This window comes from Diabrotica virgifera, chromosome 4 (assembly GCF_917563875.1).
Source record: "Diabrotica virgifera virgifera chromosome 4, PGI_DIABVI_V3a".
Lineage (NCBI taxonomy): Eukaryota > Metazoa > Arthropoda > Insecta > Coleoptera > Chrysomelidae > Diabrotica > Diabrotica virgifera.
In genome coordinates this window covers 254907081-254926170 of record NC_065446.1, presented here as the reverse complement: position 1 = coordinate 254926170, position 19090 = coordinate 254907081, and the positions used below count along the sequence as shown (strand labels likewise).

The 19090-nt window shown below is 37.2% G+C and overlaps 1 protein-coding gene across 1 annotated transcript in view; it reads right to left on the bottom strand.

Moving 5' to 3' along the window:
• Positions 1-1496: 1496 nt before the first annotated feature.
• LOC114326539 (protein tiptop-like) overlaps positions 1497-19090 on the bottom strand; it is a 237274-nt gene continuing 219680 nt past the window's right edge. The window contains exons 2-3 of the mRNA XM_028274932.2: positions 17538-17727; positions 1497-9813 (exon numbers count right to left, since the gene is read on the bottom strand). Of these exons, the coding sequence (XP_028130733.2) occupies positions 6534-9813; positions 17538-17727 (3470 nt within the window). The 3' untranslated portion in view covers positions 1497-6533. The remainder of the gene's footprint in view (positions 9814-17537; positions 17728-19090) is intronic.

The following is a 19090-nucleotide window of genomic DNA, read 5'->3' as shown; positions in this document are numbered from 1 at the left end:
TCTTGGCCATCGACTCAGTTTCTCTCCAACTTTTTCCTCGCGCCTCGCACTTTTCGTTTTTCTCGTTATTGCTGGTATGCTTTTTCTTCGTTTTTGGTCCATCACTGCTTACCATACTTGGTTCACTTTTCTATTATCATCCATACGGACCATATAACCGAACTACGCTGGTTATCTTTGTTCGACTTTTTCTAAGAGAGCGATACAACATTACATCATTGTTCCCGTATGAAATCGTTTCTCAATCTTGGGTACCGCATTTCATATACTTGTAAGTATCTTACTTTTGTCCCTGTCAAAAGCCAAGTTTCTGCGGAGTATTAGCACGGACACATACCTACCTTTTCTTCGAATAAATGCGTTGTTGAATGCGTAGTCACCGAACGCGTAGTAAACTTTAGTCGTATTCCTTACTGTGTTGTTGATTCCTGGATTTATTTTCTCCTCCGCATTTACAATCAGTCCCTAATATTTAAAATTTCCAGCCTACTTAATCTTTTTTTAATATATTTTGACACCAGTTTCTTCAGCCTTATTGAAAACCAAAGCAATTTTAGTTTTATCTAGATTGATTTTTATTTTGTATATATCAAAATATTCACTCAAAACTTGCAAACGTTTTTGTAGGTCTTTTGGCTACTTCACACAGTATCTAAATTATCAGCATATATTAATAATTCAGATATGAATATTTGTCGTAATTTTTCCACTCCAACTCTTACGTGTTTGACACTTCTTTGTACTTCTTTGGTTATTCTATCCATTTGTAACAAACAAGAGAAGACTCAGTGTCCCTCCTTGTCTAACACTAATTTTCGTAACAAATTGAATCGATTATAGATCTTTCCCCTCTTCTCTCCATGATCCTTGAGTATTTAGATATCTTTGATTTATATCTTTGTGTTTAAACAGTGTGTTACTGATTACTAGGTTGTTATTCAGACAGAAATCTAAGACTCTATTTCCGTCATTTTTTTTCATTATTTCTCCAAACTTTCCGACGGTATAGTCCTTTTGATCACTTATTTATCCCTTGCATTAAAATCTCCGGTTACTATCACTTTGTTGTCCAAAAATGTCCAACTCATTCTGCAATGAGTTTCTTTCCTTCGTTATCGGATAGTCCATACGTCCATACCCCATAATAATACATAGTTACTATCTCATATTTTCCTTTGTCGTAGTCTTATCTTAGTAACCATTCAAAAATAAAATTCCTTGATTAATTTTTGATAAGTACTTCTTGTGTGTTAGTAGGTTACAGCCATTCCTGCCTGTGCTCTTTCTTAAACTCTAACCTCACTAAACATTGAATTATGACCTTTTTTCATTGTTAAGCATCCATTACCTTTCTTTCTTAGTCTCTCTTACATGATCAAACCTGTTTTTTTTTAATTCATCTATCAGTTCCTCTTCCTTTTTGTTTAAATCCTGTATGAGTTCTAATACACTTTGAGTAAACTTTTTTGTTTATATGGAAAAATAAAAGGCAGATAATTCATAACATGTATTTATTTGAGCTTTCATTGCGATCAAATACAACAAAATATTAAATAAAGTTCAATTTTTGAAAACATAAAAGAGCTTCGCCATGAATATCAGCTAGTTTTGCTTGCGTATACATTTTTTGTATTATTCAGTATATTATAATAATTATTATTGATAAATAGTCATTTTAAAAACTTTGTTGGAAGATGAGATGTTTACGATATACGTATACTTAATGTTTGTATTTTGTATTTTTTCATATTTGTTCTTTAAGTCTCCTCGTACAATCAAATCAAATACTCAAAGAGAAAGTCAAATTTTCACCACTACAATTTCGGAAAATCCTGGTTTAGTAACCAACAACTATAAGATGAAGCGGCTAATAGCAAAATCATCAACATCAACAAATACATACAAGAATTTGGTTCATTATTTTTTTAAGAAAAAATTAATGTAACAGTTCGAAGTTTTCGAAGACTTCTACGGGAACCAAGTTCTGGTAAACAACCCACATTCGTGCTTTCTAAAACTTTCAAAGCAAGCAAACGATGAAAGTCGACTAGGGGGAATCTAAAATTGCATTCCACTAGGTACGTGTTTAATCATCTAGGTAAAAATTCCAACGGTCTTGGTTTGGTATATTCAGATAGGAGTAAAACTAATAGAGTTTCTTCTATTACTTCTAATAGTTTTACTACTATCTGAGTACAGGGAACTAAGATTCGTTAGAATTTTTACCTAGATGAATAGACAGGTAATGAAATGCAATTTTATATTTTCCCTAGTCTTCTTTTAATTCATTGTTGGTCTGCTTTGCAAGTATTAGAAAGCACGAATACAGGTATTACCAGAACTTGGTTCCAGTAAAAGTCTTCAGTTCTTCGGAACTAAAGCTTCGAACTTTTTAAAATTTATTGGTTTCTGGATTTCTGTTCTCAAACCAGGAAACAAAAATCATTGTTATAATAATAGTCACCCTTTTATACTACTTTTGCAGCAGGGACTATAGCAGTCTGCTATATCTAGGACATAGGGTATAAAAGGAAGGCAAGAGGGCCAGTGTTACGCTTCAACTGCCTACCATTGCCATCCTGTAGTTCTTTCCAGCGATCTTTCTTAAGATCTTCATTTCGTTGGTTTCCAGATGTCTTCGTGTTTTGCTTGTATCTGGTCTTGTTTCGGCCGTGTAAGTCATAACTGGCCTAATAACTGACTTATATATCCGGGCCTTTGTTTTCAATCTTAGGTGTTTGTTTTTCTAAATTGTGTCGTTTAGGCATCCGGCCGTTCTACTGGCTTTCATTATTTGGTCTTTTACCTCTTCTTCGATATTGTTTGGAAATAATTGGTCAAATAATAAAAATAACACTGTATAAAACATAAGAACTGCAACTTCAAAATATGGAAGACAAGATAACTTATCAACAAAAGACGAACTAATCAAGGCTCAAGTAAAAACTTTCCTCATGGAGTCAGATGGATTCCTTATGAGCTTCTAACACACGGAACAGGAAAATTTAAGAGTTGTATGCACAGGTTGCTAAAACTGATTTGGAGATCCGTAAAACTACAAGGAACTGGAACATAAGAATAATTATATCTATTCACAAGAAAGAAGGTCAAAAAGTGAATGAAAACTACAAAGAAATTAGCCTACTGATTATGACCTGCAGCAATTGATCTACAGTAGAACCCCGCAAATCCGAACTAATTAAAGGGACAGCCTGTTCGGATTCCGAAAAGTTCGGATTATCCGAAAGGTAACTTATAATAATTCAAAGCTTTCGTTGTCGTTAATTTTGAGTCGCTGCACCTGTCTCACTCTCTCCCTCTCCCACCCAACTCAGATTAATGTCACTGTTAACGGTCGTTGGCAAATCTAAAAAACCACGAGCTTTGAATAACATAAACGCTTTGCCTGTTTATTATAGGGTCCAAAGGAAACATGGATGAATAGTACACTTTTTAAGGAATTGTTTTAAAAACAAGTTGTTCCATCCGTTTTAAAATCCAATAAGAAAGTGAGGCTTTCCAAAAGAGCCCTACTTTTCTTAGACAATGCTACATCACACTCTGAAATAAAGGGAGCTTATGTGATGAAATTAAAGCTGTTTTCCTACCACCAAATGTGACCCTGTTATTGCAACGCATGGACCAGGGTGTTTTGCAGTTAAACATCTTTTTATTTACAGATGAATACATTGCAGACTTGTTTCAACCTTAAGGAAACCCTAATGAAAATGAAGAAAGGGAGCAAGAAGTTTCCCTGCCAGATCGAGTGACACACGCAGATGCTACTAAAGCTCTGGATGTGGCTCTACGTCACGTAAAAGAGAACACGAAAGTGAGAGCAATATTTTTGGACTTGACTACAGGAGTTGTAGTACTTGGTGTAGTTGACTACAAGAGAACTAACCGACGTAAGTTTATATTTAGCCTTTATAAGCACTACGTATTTTGTTAACGACACTACGACCCAGAAATTTTGTTAAAGATAAAAGGAAGAAAACTAGAATATCTGGGTCACCTGATGAGAGGACATAAATACGCATTACTTCAAAATATAATGCAAGAAAAAATAGAAGGAAAACGCAATCCAGGCCATAGAAGACTGTCATGGTTGCGGAATTTGAGAGAGTGGTTTGGCTGCACCACTAATGAACTTTTTAGGTCAGCTGTAAACAAGCTCAGGATAGCTTTGATGATTTTCAATCTCCGATAGGAGTGGCACAAAAAGAAGAAGAAGCACTACGTATAAAAAACGTATTCATTTTTAAGACATTTTAAATGTTAAAGTCCTATTAATCTTACATTGTTCATTTCTCTAGGTTTACTCTGTATGATAAACATCTTTTTAAGTTTGTGTCTTGGATTTTTTAATTTTTATCACTTTCTGTTGGTTCGGATTTGCCGAACGTTCGAATTAGCGAGGTTCGGATTTGCGGGGTTCTACTTTATATACTTTATACTGTGTTTATACGGGGTTCCGAAACTGTGTTCTTTTGTTAATTCTTATGTTTAATTTAGTATTATGTTTATATAGGATTGAGCCACAATTGTTATTATTCGCGTCATGAAACTTACATTTCTTAAATAACCATCGATTGGACGTTTCGATTTCCACTCCGGAAATCGTCCTCAGAAAATTAAAAAGAAAATTAGGTTTGAAAGTTCTGGAAAAATTTCATAGCCTAATCTTTTAAGTTATGTGTAATTTACATGAAAATGAAATTTCGGTCTTGGTCATGTGGACCCTAGCAATCTGTGGTTTCAACCTATTATACATTTGAGAAAGTTTCAATTCTTGTCTTGAAATGTTTTGGACGAGTGGGCTATACCTTTGCTGATAATTGACATTATAAGCGACATATGGATTTCAGGATTTTAATGTCAAATCTGACATCAGGACAATCTGTCAAATGTCCTCACCATGAACGTTGGAGTCATGAACGGCTGTGTTATGGTATCCATTTAGTTCTTAATAGTTCTAGTAGTTCTTATCATGAAGAAGGTCACAAAAAACTGGAGGAAAGGAATTCAGTAGGGTTCAACCAATTACATGGAGGACATCAACATTTGTGTTTTAGTGCTGCATAAAGCTTCAGATATTAGTATTAATACTCCGATGACCAACAAGATGAAGTTGAATGCAGCAATTATATATCTCCCTTTAAATGTTTGAGATGGGGCAGTAGAAGCATTAGACGCGTTTGTATATCTAGAACAGCAGATGGAGGGGCTCTAGATGATGTTGTAAGTTGCATTAGAAAGGCAAACGCTGCATTTTTTTCAGCTCTAGCATTTCCAGAGGAACAGATATATCTCCCCAAATATCAAACTTTGCATCTTCAATGCTAAATCTGTTCTCTTGAACTCTGGTGATACCTGGAAAGTAGATAGAAAAATATTAGTATAACTTCAGCGTTCATCAATCGTAGTCTTTGACGAATCGTGGATATTTTATGGCCTGAGACTATTGCAAACGAAGAATTGGGGAGGCAGCAAACGATTTCTGAAATGCAGATAAGAGAACGGAAGTCGATATAGCTTGGCCACACTCCTAGGAAACCAGATTCTGCCGTTGAAAAGAAAGCTTTGAGCTAAACTCCTTAAGAGAAGAGATGGCTAGGTAGCTGTCAAGATATCTGAAATAGGACAGATGCTAAGGAAGCATGTAGCATTGGCAAAAGTAAACTGAGAAACCTGACTAGGAATACAGATGGATTACGAAATCTTTTAGACGTTCTATGTTCCTCCGCTATATCTTATCCACTAAAATGATTGAGAAGTATTACAAGTACTTGATAGTAACTGTTGTTTGGAAGACGTCTTCTAAAATGATTTATTAGTGGTTTTAAGCCATTTCTTTATCCACTTTTACCACCAATTTTCCAACTACGACGCCACATTATACTTTTTAATATAGGTGATGATTTTATCCTACTTCAACCTACTTATGATTTTTTATTATAAATTACATCTGAGATATATTATTTGATAAAAAGTATAAGAATTAAGGACTAGAATACAAAAATTAAATTTTTTTCTTTAATTGAAAGATTTTGTTTCTTTCATGTATTTGTTGATATAAATAATTTTGCAACATCCGTTTCTACTATATATTTTTACATCTAAATAATTAGGGACTGGAATACTCGTGATCGAAGGCCGGACCGGAACCTACACGTCCATAGTACGTATTACAATTTTGACACTAGAAACATCACTATATTTATATATTAAATAATTTGTGACGTTTAGTTTCCCGTCCGACCCGACGAATTTTCCCTAATAAAGAGAAAAGTATACATCCTTACAATACTGTCTTATTTCGTAATTATATACATACTTTTTTCGTATAACAATTATAATCACTTGAGATTCTTGTAATTCCGCAATGAATATACATACTAAACACTACATATTATTACTATTGGTTTGAATTTTAAGATATGATAACATCACAAAATGCCGCTCAAAGCGACTGCCTTCAAGACTATCTTCACTTTTACAAAATAGGAATGTTTCTCAGAATTGAACACTATTTACACATATTTACTAGACAACTGTTTGGCTAGCTCCGTGTACTTAAGAAACTTCGAGTGCGGGCTCTCCTCGAAGCCACCTGGAGCTGGGGGGCTCTTGGCTCCCGTGGAGGCGGAGCCGCTCGACACGCTAGGTGGTAAAACAGTGGTACTTTTTAGCGGCACACCAGCACTGGAAGAACCTGAAGGTTGGGAAGTCTTTAAAGCAACAGGATCTGGTATCACGCCGTCTTTCACGAAGTGCATCTTGGACAGATGATGCCTATAAGCCCCTTTGGATATAAAGGGAGTGTCGCAGAAAGCGCACTTCATGATGGAATCGGACGTCATCACAGCATCGTTGCAAGCCCAGCTGAAAGCTAGAATTGCACCTGGAGTCGTACCACTAGCTGTCGTAGTACTGCTTGTATTTCCAGATGGATTGACGACTGTCGCTGAGGAATGACTCCTGTTATTTGTGTGAGTTTCAGTCTTATCGCAAAGTTTTTGCAAAGCTGCTAAAGGATGGCTGGAACCTCGCTTGTTTCCCGTTTGGCCCGAATCATTCGCCGAGCTGGAGCCAGATAAACTATCGAACATGGAACTAAGAGCTCCTAAGCTACCTCCCGGTTGTTTTCTATCACCGTTTGTACTTCTAGGTGTACCAGACCTCTCACTACTAGCTGGACTTCCCGTTGAATTTCTACAAGGACTGCTAGGTTGTCCAGACTCAGATGGTTGACGAGGACTCGTAACAGGTGTCCGTCTTTTCTCGTCCTCTTCTTTAGAAATATCACCGTTACTATGGAAACTACTACGATCCTCCTCTTCAGCTTCGTTGACTTCGCGTTTCACTTTAACTTCTGGAAAATTATCGCTTCGCGTCCTGTCTTCCTCGTCAACTTCCTTTTTTACTATAACCTGTTCGTTATCTGTATCATTGGCACTGTTAAGTTTTTCGGCAAACGGAGACCTCTCTCTTTTGATATCGGGTGTGGATCTAGGTGTACTAGTCATAGGTATTCCAGGCGGCTCCATTTTTCTTTCAGGAGTAAGAGAATCGACCCTACTGCTGCCCCTTTCAGACATCGAACTTGACTCACTTCCACTTCTTTCCCGCCTTCCATACATTTGATTTTGTTGCTGATGGTGGTAGTTTCGTAACAGATTCATTGTTTGAGCATCGACTAGAGGTTTCGTGTAATCAACACTTTCATCTATACCCAGTCTTTTTAATATACTGCTACCCATTGGTGCTTGAGAAGGCCCGTGTCCAGGAAAGTTGGTATTCTGCCTTGATCTCGAGTCAAAACTTTTTTCAATCAGTTTCTCAATTGCATTTAATACTGAAGGTGATGAAACGTTATTACTCTCGGGCGTCACTGCTTCCTTGGCACTAACGTCGCTAACGGAGGGAGATCTTTGCTGAGGTGATGGAGATTTATCTGAAGGAGTTTTTAGTTTTTCTCTATTTGGACTTTCTGGGGGTAAAATACTACTGGACATTAAAGCGTTTTTCAAAAAGTTCCTTTGGTTACTAGTCATACCTCCTACGCACTGTCGAATGTGATCTACAAATAGGGACGTTTCAATCTTATTGCCACACTTTTCACACGTGATCCTACCAGCTCCAGTAGAATCTCTCATCTTTTCTAAAATACCCCCACTATCCCCATTTTTGAACTCGTGTTGTGCTCGCTCTAACTCTAATAATTTTCTTACCGGTAACGATTTTTTTCGTTTCTCTCTAGTTTGCCTCCGCCTGCCTCCACTCTCTGTTATCGATCTCATAATATGTTCTTTGTAGTGTGAATTCTTCACCATGTGGTTGCTAAGTTCCTTTAACGATGTAAAAGCTTGATCACAAACCTTACACGTAAGAACGGCACTCACGTGGCTGCTAGTTGCACCTGGTGGAGGATTTGGTCCACCAGCAGAACTGCCTCCTCCCCCACCACCCTTTGGATCATCAGTGGATCTCCAAGAAATTATCTGTTCTTGGGAGATAATGTTGGTGTAATGTTGCGTTTGCTGCATATGGTTAGTCATTTCTGCTAATGATCTAAAACTCTGTCCGCACCACATACATTTTAGAATTTGTCTAGTTTGTTCAGCACCTTTTCCTAACCACACGTCCTGGCCTCTGACTAATTTTCTTGGCAAAGGCATTGTTTCTTTGATTAGCATATTAAGATCAGACTGATTTGGCTTTGTAGAATTTGTAGAAGAAGAACTAGTATTAGTATTCGAAGGAGAAGAAATGGGAGGCTGAGGAATAAGATTGCTTGATTGCATTGAAGGGACGGGAACATTAACACCACAATGTTTGGCCTCTTTCATGTGAGTCGTCATTGCCGCTAAACTCGGGAAGCTCTGTTTGCACCACACACATTTGAGTACATCTTTGGCTTGTTCAGCACCTTTGTTCAACCAATGAGATTGCCAAGCGCTGTGTCTGTTGCTCGCTGAATTAACTGGAGCTGCATTTGCTATCGTTCGGAACAGGTCTTCGCCACCAAGCTTGCTTAATTCGCTCATCTTCTCTAGAGCTTTAGTAGCATCGTTGGGAGCTGAAGGTACATGTTTCATTTTACCGTTCCAAAGATCTGCAGAATTGTTTTTTGGAGATAAGCCAGCCGCAGCTACTGCCGCTGCAAAATACGGTAAGTGAGACGCGCCAAGATTTGGTGGCCACTGCGGAAGCGTTGGCTTAAACTCAGTCCTCTGTTTCCTGGGTAACGGTTGCGTCATCACTTCTTCTGATATACGCTTTCGGCTGCTCACTGACAAGTCCAAAGGAGCTCCTGTTTCTCCCATTACCGGAGAACTTGGTTTGCCAAAGTTAAGATCGGAATCGCTATCACCAGTATCACTTTTATTATGACTTCGCTTGCTAAAGTCCAAAATACCATCACCAGTAGGCGAGTGCATAGGCTGTTCGACCGGAGAGTGATTGAAAGCTCCTGGTGGTGATGAGGAAGACGATATCAACGGAGAAATAGGAGCTCTAGGAAAGCTCGGCGGTAGAGGTGATGTCATCATTAGCCGATGAGACTGTTGAGCGACTGCAGCAGCAGCATTCAGATACGCAGCCATGGCGGCTGACTGCGGCGGCAAAAAAGCTGCAGCACCAGGTATCGTCGGTGGTAGGGCGACTCCCACGGGGCTTAGGGACGTACCCAAAGGTATGCCCCGAAGTAAAGCTGCTCGTTCGGACATCATCTCTGATTCACCTGGTGGAGACCGGGGATGAGATGGGGAATCTGCAGAATCATGGGAGTTGCAACGAGGCGGAGAATTCCTGAAACAACAGAAAAAGATATTAGTATATTTAGTTCTTTTTTTGAGTACCTTTAAGAAATATTATAAAATCTTTGCTTTCATACTAGTAAAAAAGTTTTGATTCATTGTGCTTTTGGCTTTGCATTAAATACTACAAAATCTGTAAATTTTTATTTTGATACTTTTTTTTATTTTAGAATCATACTAAAGGCAGCTTAGCAGTCGACATTAACATGACCGTTAGACATTAAACAAGAACACCGGCATAATGAAATAAAAAAACATTGCAGAAAAGGAAGATTAAGGAAAACATGGCAGAGAACACGCGTGCCCCAGGATCAAATTGAATGGAACCAGGTTACCGCTCAATTAAAAATTCTTCTAATTTAATCGTAAGGATAGTGTTCAGTACCGAGTACTCACTTTGAAAGGCAACATGAAAGTTAAATCTACCTCAACTAACCAACACTCCTATTCAAATAGGTAACGGAAGATGGACTAGGAGTACCAAAGAAACAGCCGCAGCTTTTGCCGTTCGCCTGGTGAATGTGTTCCAGCCAAACCCTCCACACAACAACAACCTTGACATAATAACCGAGACCCAACAGCTTTTCACCGTATCAACTTGCACTACACTTAGAAAAATTCACTACCAAACGAGTTCACCAGAAGGTACAATCAGACTTGAACCCTAAAAAGTCTCCTGCATTTTTCCGCATTTTTCCTTATTACCGCCAATATCCTCAAAGAACTCTCAAAAAAAGAAATTCTGTAGGTATTTGACACACATATTTAATGCAATCCTAAGAATGAGCTATTACCCCATTCCATGAAAAGTGGTACAAATTATTGCAATTTCTAGACCAGGTAAACCTACAGAAGAGATTAAATCATATAGACCTATTAGTCTACTGCCGATGATGTCAAAGGTTTTTGAAAAATCACTGTTCGATAGGCTACAACCAATTCTAAACGCCAACTAATACTTACACACCAGTTTGGATTGAGACAACATGCCACCACCGAGCAAATAAATCGAGTCTGTAATTTTATTCATCAAGCTCTAGAAGAAAGGAAGCACTGCTCATCAGCATTTTTGGGTATTTCTTAAGCATTTGATAGAGTTTGGTACACTGGTCTACTCTATGAACTTAGAGAAGTCCTTCCCTTAAATTATTTCCTTATACTCAAGTCTCTCCATGACCAACATTTCTTAGTAAGGCATTACGATCAATACACACATCCAAATGCAGTTAAAGCAGGAATTCCACAGGGTAGTGTTACGGGACCTGTTCTCTGCCTGATATTTTCAGACGATCTACCTACGAGCAAATATATGACCAGAGCAACATAGGTACAAATATGACAAAGCAATTTTAGCTTCAGACCCAAACTCCAACGTTGCTTCCCAGCTACTACAGGCCAATCTTAACAATAGTCAGTGGCCTCGCCTGACCAATGCACCTCGACAGGCGGTAAACATGCAAGAAGCATATATTCATAAAAATAAAACAGCTGGGCTTTAAGCTTAGCAGATTTTACTGGTTACTAAGTAAAAGACTACAAATATCTCTAAATAACAAGATATTAGTAGTCACAAAACCAGTATAGCAGCGATGCTCAAAGAGTCGATCGCGATCGACCGGTCGATCGCCAAAGTTTTTGAAGTCGATCGCGATTCACGGAAAAAATACAAATGGAAAAGACGGAGACTGCGCTGACTCACCAAACGCGCAACTTTACAACTTTTTATCAAATAGAAATGAGCAAGTTTTTTATTTTTTAAATTTTTTTACTACTTTTTTAATTTATTTTTTAATCGATCGCTGGACGCTTGCAGTTTATATGGTAGATCCCACGCAGTTTAAGTCTGAGCACCGCTGCAGTATAGAGTTATGGAATCCAGCTGTGGGGACTGTGGGGAGGATCGTCCAGGTCTAATGTACATATATCTTGGACAGGTTTCAATCAAAAGTCCTATGTGTCATTACAAATGCACCTCAGTATGTACCTAATCAGTTCATTGAGTATGACCTTCCAGTCAATACTGTTAAAGAAGATATCACAAATTGCTCCCAAAAATATGCTCTACGGCTTGAAAACCATCCTAACAATCTTGCAATGAACCTTATGGGGCCACTATCAAATAATCGAAGACCATACCACACCGGGACGCCATGGCGACGTAGCCAGTGACCGACGTTTCCAATTAATTTTTTTAAAATGAATGGCATGTACCTCACTTGGCAACGGACCCGAATTGAGGCGTCGCCACTGTCTATGGTTCCTCTTGTGGAGACTAGCTACCCTAGCCACGTGGCGACGATACCAGCAATATAAATGAAAGTATATGTACCGTCACTCATTTAGTCGCCTACCAGAGGTATCACTTGGACAACTAAGAAGCAAAATGAGTTTTGATAGGGAAAGATTGATTGTAGAGATCGGAAATCGACCATGTTTGTGGAAAAGTGCTTCAAAGGATTACTCGAATATTTCAATAAATCTTCGTATACTTAATTTGACAAAAACACAACTTTTTCTTCGATATGATATAAAAGAATGTACCATATTTTTTCCTTATTCTTCTGCATAATATTTTTGCGACGTACATAAAAATAATATAAAAGTGGATTTCTTCCACGTCCATTTCTGTCTATGAATATGTCACCAGAGGGACTGTTGTGGTAGCAGGCGACGTTCAGAGCGGCGTGATTTTGCGAACCATGGTGCCCAGGAGTAGCCGTGGCGATGTGCTCGGCTACGTCGCCACGGCATCCCGGTGGGGTACGGACCTAAAGCGACACACTCCCAGTGATCTTTTAGTCTAAGAGCTAGATCCGAAAAATCATCGTCATAAGTAATATGGAGTTTGGCATGTGAAATGTGTCTATTGTATATTGATAATTATGACCCCCTTCAGGCTGACACCTCAGTGGATACAGGAAATAGCAATAAGGGATGAAAGGGGAAAGTTAGTGTAGTCTTTAAAGGTTTTCACCTCCTATTTTGTTAAACCTCCATCGATTTGCATGAAAATTGGTGACTAGTTAGAACATACCTCAGGAAATAAAATTGATTTGGTGCCCACTTGCACTTTTACCCTGGGGGTGGATACCACCCCTTCTCGGGGGTGAAAACGATTTTATTAAAAATAATCCCACAAATCGATAGAGGGACAAAATTTGTTATATCATGTTATTAAAATAAATCAATACTTTTTGAGTTATTAAAGATCAAAGATTTGTCTGTTTAAGAGCACATGCGTGAAGTTACAGTTGATAAAAAGAACATATTAATTACAGTGGAACCTCGATAACTCGGATTATTCGGGACCGCGGCCGATCCGGGTTATCGAAAATCCGGGTTAGCCGGAGAATATAGTAAAAATTAATAAATAACCTCCATTACAATTACAAAAACATGAAACACATATGCACAGTACACATCTAAATTACGTATAGTTGTATAGAGTGTAGAGTTTTGTTCATTTCTTGGTAAAAAACTCAGTCATACTGTAGAGATGTACCGACACCATAATATGGTAGGTCTGGATCCTGCGTACAAAAAAAAATTTATAAATAGCAAGCTGAAAATTTGTTATTAGCTTAAGGGTGTCTAGTCGGACAAACATTAATATATGGGAACACTGGAACAGGGGAAGTTTTAACTGTGGAACAGGTTAAAAATTTGAAACGGCACATGTATTTTTTCCGACAGAACAGACTTAAACTCTCCGAACAGAGATTAAACTCTCATGCAAAAATCAGACTGCTATTTATCACCAAATTGGCGTTTTAATGAGTGGAACATGTAGAATATGTCAAATGACAGGAATTATGACAGGTGATAAATAGCAGTCTGATTTTTGCATGAGAGTTTAATCTCTGTTCGGAGAGTTTATGTCTGTTCTGTCGGACAAAACAAATGTGCCATTTTCGTGTTCTGACCGTTCCAAATTTTTGACCTGTTCCACAATTAAAACTGCCCCTGTTCCAGTGTTCTCATATATCAAAGTTTATCCGACTAGACACCCTTAAGCTATTAATAAATTTTTAGCTTGCTATTAATCAACTTTTTTTTCATACGCGGGATCCAGACCTATGGTAGCATAATATCATATTATGATGCTGCAATAAATTTATTTTAAAGATTCGTCTTTATCAATCCTACCTAATGTTTCTAAAAGTAGTTTCTTTTCCATTGTCACTGCAACATTTTTACGTTTTGTTACCATTACGTAGACAAAGCAAACACAATCTGAAGCACGATTACATTACAGAACGGAAGTGATTAATAGGCTGTACTACACACAATACAAGAATTTTTAAATAGTCACGTCTTTTTTAAACAATGCTAAGACAGTTTGACATAAATAAAGAAAAAGGAATACAGACAGGTGTCTGTTCTTTCCGATAAGCTGAGACGGTCGCTCTGGCTGCCGCCGTGTGCATGAATCATTTTTACTATTGTACTTATGTGTTCAAATTACACAAATACACATTATCTCTGAAATATTATTTGGCCTACATACATTTTTATTTGATAAAATTGTTAAATTGTTTATTTGTTAAATTTTTGTCTGATGAAAATCGGTCCGGGTTAGCCGGACTTCCGGGTTATCGGGGGCCGACTTATCGGGGTTCCACTGTAATTGTATGTTACTAAAATATTATTTTTGTATTATTTCGATATTATAAATTTAGCAAAAGTGTATTCGAATATGTCAAATGTACCCATTATTGGACACCCCCACTTTCTGGACATATTCAGTTTATAATGAAAAAAAAAATCAATTAAATATCGAAATAATAAATACAAAAATAATATTTTACTAACATACAATTAATTAACATGTTCTTTTTATCATCCGTAACTTCACGCATATGCTCTTAAATAGAAAAATATTTGATCTTTAATAACTCAAAAAGTATTGATTTATTTTAATAACATGATATAACAAATTTTACTTAGAATTTGTCCCTCTATCGATTTATGGGGTTATTTTTAATAAAATATTTTTCACACGCGGGAAGGGGTGGTATTCACCACCAGGGTAAAAGTGCAAGTGGCACCAAATCAGTTTTGTTTCTTGAGGTATGCTCTAACTAGTCACCAATTTTCATACAAATCGATGGAGGTTTAACAAAATAGGAGGAGAAAACCTTTAATGACTGCACTAACTTTCCCCTTTCATCCCTTATTGCTACTTCCTGTATAACTGTCAATATACAATGGACACATTTCACAGGAAAAACTTACTTATGACGATGATTTTTCGGCTCTAGCTCTCCGTCTATTTCAACAGAATTTCTAAACTGTAGGTACTCGCTCTATTTTTATATTTTTGTATAGAACTAGGAAGTTGTCATAAACTTCTTTCATGTTACTTGTAAAATAGGTACATAATTTACTTATTGTAATATTATTACAGATTGTAAATAAATGGGAAATTAAACAAAATTTTTGATATAAACATTATAAAACATTAACAAGTTAGTTGTGGGGCGTATGATGTATTCAAAAATATTCCTCCGTGACTCAAATCAGGAAGCGTTGTTTGTTTACTTTCTTTTTTCTTTATATTTCTTATTAACGTATAAAATATACTGTATTTTGCAGTAAATTTTTACAACACGCCGTGAATCATGGTGTTGTATGTATGTTGCTTATTAAAATATCCGGTTCGTTATTTCAAGTCTGTGAATCAAAACAAAACGATCGTATATTAATCACCATTGACAGATTTCGCAAAATATTGATACTGCATTGGCTTTCTTAAAATAAACGTGTTCCATTAAGCGGATGACATGTCGGAGATTTGATCAAACTGGAGAGAAAAGTTTTGTGACCTACTTAATACTCATTTTATTAAGGAACTTTTTAAAGATCTTCATTTATTTGCCATATGCAAATTGAAAAACAATAAACAAATCATTTAATATATAAAACAAATGACATGTTATACACGTACATTGTTTTCTTTATTTAATTAGTGTTCTTCTTCTTGTTCTTCCTACTTTATAAATAGGCTCAATCCCTTTTTTACTTCGGTTTTTAGCCTCAATTGACATTGTCTGACAATCTTTTCCTCGGTCGTCCCAATGATCTTCTTCCATTTATCGATTTGTCTGTTGCTATTGTCTCTTGTCTCTTGCTAATTAGTGTTAATAACTTTCATAAAGGAGTATATTTAATAGATCGTATTCAATAATTTGGTGGTAGCGGGTAGGTACCCCTTTATGATCCTGAGAGAGGGTAGACGTACTTCAGGGATTTAGCGCCCCTGCCCACGCGAGCTCCTGGTTTTTTCTCCACTTCCTGCTGTGAGGAAATCAGGCTCAAACCCCAGTACTATCCTACCCAACGTTCAAATCCCTTCCCATTATCCCTTCCAAACACTCGCCAACCCCGTCTTGCCAGCATGGCGAGGTATGGATACACCCTAAATGAGTTTTAAAACAACAGGATCTGGTCTCCAGATGGGTGCACAATCACATACCTCTAAGGAGGTCAGCATCAAGGAGTCTGGGGGAGGAAAAACTCCTTAAAACATCGAAAACAACTATATGGCTAGTTTAAACGCCAGAATCCTCAAATCACTTGACAGAAAGAACAAACTGGAAGAAGAACTAACTTCGTTCAAATATGATGTCCTTGGTCTAAGTGAAACGAGAGAACGAAACCAGGAGAACAATGTACAATACTCCATTCTAGAAATATCTTCTACCAGTTCCATAAAGAGTACAATACACATGTCGGCGGTATAGCACTATTCTTCTTTGTTATGTATGATGACCATTCAGAACGTTGAGTACCACCATAGCTTTCTTAATTTTATTTACTGCCACCCTACATAGCATGCTTGTATCAGCACCACACCAATCTCGCAAGTTCTTCAACTATGAGGTTCTTCTTCGTCCTGGACTGCGTTTGCCTGCAATTTTTATTTGCATAATACTTTGTAGCAACCTATATTTGAGACCTCTTGAGTCCTATGTCCGAAATACTCCAACTTTCTCTTCTTGATGCTTTCTATAATCCCATAGTCGTCTTACTAAGACGTTCTAGTATTGTGGAGTTTCGAGTCTTCTCCCCCCAATAAACTTTTAAAATTCTTCTATAGTACCACATTTCGAAAGCCTGAAGAAGATTTAGATCGTTTTATTTACAGTCCAGGACTCGACAGCATAAAGTAAGACCGAGAACACGTAGCAGCAAAATAGGCAAATAGATCCTCCATGCCAATTTTAGGTCTCTGTTACATAATACCTTGGACATCTTTCTAAAAGCTTCTCTGGCCTGTTCCATTCTAGATCTAATTTCGCCGTGACTCTCTGCGTTACAATTTAATTGATATCCAAAGTAAACAATTTGATCAACTTGCTCACGTTTGGTATCTATTAATTCCACTATTGGTCGATAAAAGACTCAAACATCTGGTCACAACATCTGCTGCCATCTTGCATACATCGTTTTCAAACTATCAGAAAGATACAGCATCCAAATCACTCTCCCACTACGCTCCCACTATTCTCGGTTTGAAAATTATTGATACCACAGATTTTACGACGCAAGTCATTTGTATTGTATGTTGCATTGCATTCAAATTGGAAGCTATAGTACAATGCAACATACAATACAACTGACCTGCGTCGTAAAAACAGTGCAACAGACGTAGAAATAGATAAATTCTAAGAAGAAAAGATATTTCTCAGTAAGTAAGATATTTTTTGTCCTTACCTGCAAATTCTCGTGTCCTCTACCGGCGACCTAGGACTATGGGGACTTAGAATGTCTCCAGGAGGCGGTGAAGAAACCTCGTCTTCATTTGGTGCCGGAGAAGCAGCCGAAGTCGGCGTCATCGATTCCAAATCGTCGTCCCCCTCCAACTTTTCCCCTTCTTCCGGGGACCCTTCCTCTCCTCCTTCCCCTGTAACAACAAAAAAGTATAATTAGTAACAATAATTAATTGTACATGAGTAGAAGGTTATTTATAAATAATTTTGCTATGACTTATTGGTATAGTATTTTTACTACAAAAACGTTATTACGTAGGTCAAAATTTTTGACGTAAGAGAACTGTCAAAACATTAGAATGTGACTTTTCATTATTGCCGTGTTTATAATAAACATAGCAATAATGAAAAGTCACATTCTAATGTTTTGACAGTTCTCTTACGTCAAAAATTTTGACCTACGTAATAACGTTTTTGTAGTAAAAATACTATAAGTGGTCCGCATGCTTGAGATATCTTTAAACTAAATCACCAAAAAATAGCCTTTGATTTTAAAAATAGAAATAATAGTTTTTTAAAAATATATTACTTCTGGTAATAGTGCATAATATTTAAACATATAGATATGAAAATAGGTATCTATGCTTTGCAGTAGCCTGGCACAGATATTTGAGTCAACAATATTTATCTACATCCTTTCTCTCCCTTTATGTCTCTATTTCATATATATCTATTTAATGAAGGGCCGAAACAATCACCACTACAATCAAGAAGTACAAGAAAGGAAATTGAACGGAAGTTTAACTGTAAAACTATAGAGCGTTTCACATTAAGAGTAGAATATTGTGGAGATAGCCCCATGTATTTCTTATGGACGATAGAAGCGCGCTGATGCCACGCCATACTGACTAGAATGAATCGTATATCGGCAATCGGGTATCCAGCCGTGCGCGAGAGGTTTGGCAACACTGATCTCCGTAAGCGTAACGTTCTATTCTTAACGTGAAACAAAGTATAGTTTCATTCCGTAAAATAGATGGATCCCTTGTTTATGGAATTTTACTGACTCAAACAATGGCACCCCGTTAAGCTACATGGCAATCAGTTATCTTAAAAAAATGGTAATACTATACATGCCTATACCGTATAAGGTTTTTAATTTTAAACAAAAATTTAACATAGGTATTTTAAATACATGGGAATGAACTGAATTAGTCCACAGCACATCGTCCTTTTTGGAAGATGAGTACAAAAGTCTTAAAAATGGTCTTAACTGCTTCAGTCTTAACTGTGAGTCTACCACTTTCTGAAAAATTTCAGAGTGCAGATTGGACGCGTTTCCGCGTACCGCGTCATTAACATATTTACGTTGTCGGACTAACGAAACGCGGCTGTAAATTTGTCGGACAAGAAATCGACAATCTTTATTAATTATACTCGTATATTAGTAAGTGCTTTAAATTGAAAATTAAGAGTTTTGTTATAACAAAATCTTAGAGTCCGACACCCGTAAGATGTCACTCTAGCGCGGTAGTTTTGTTAAAACAAAACTCCTAA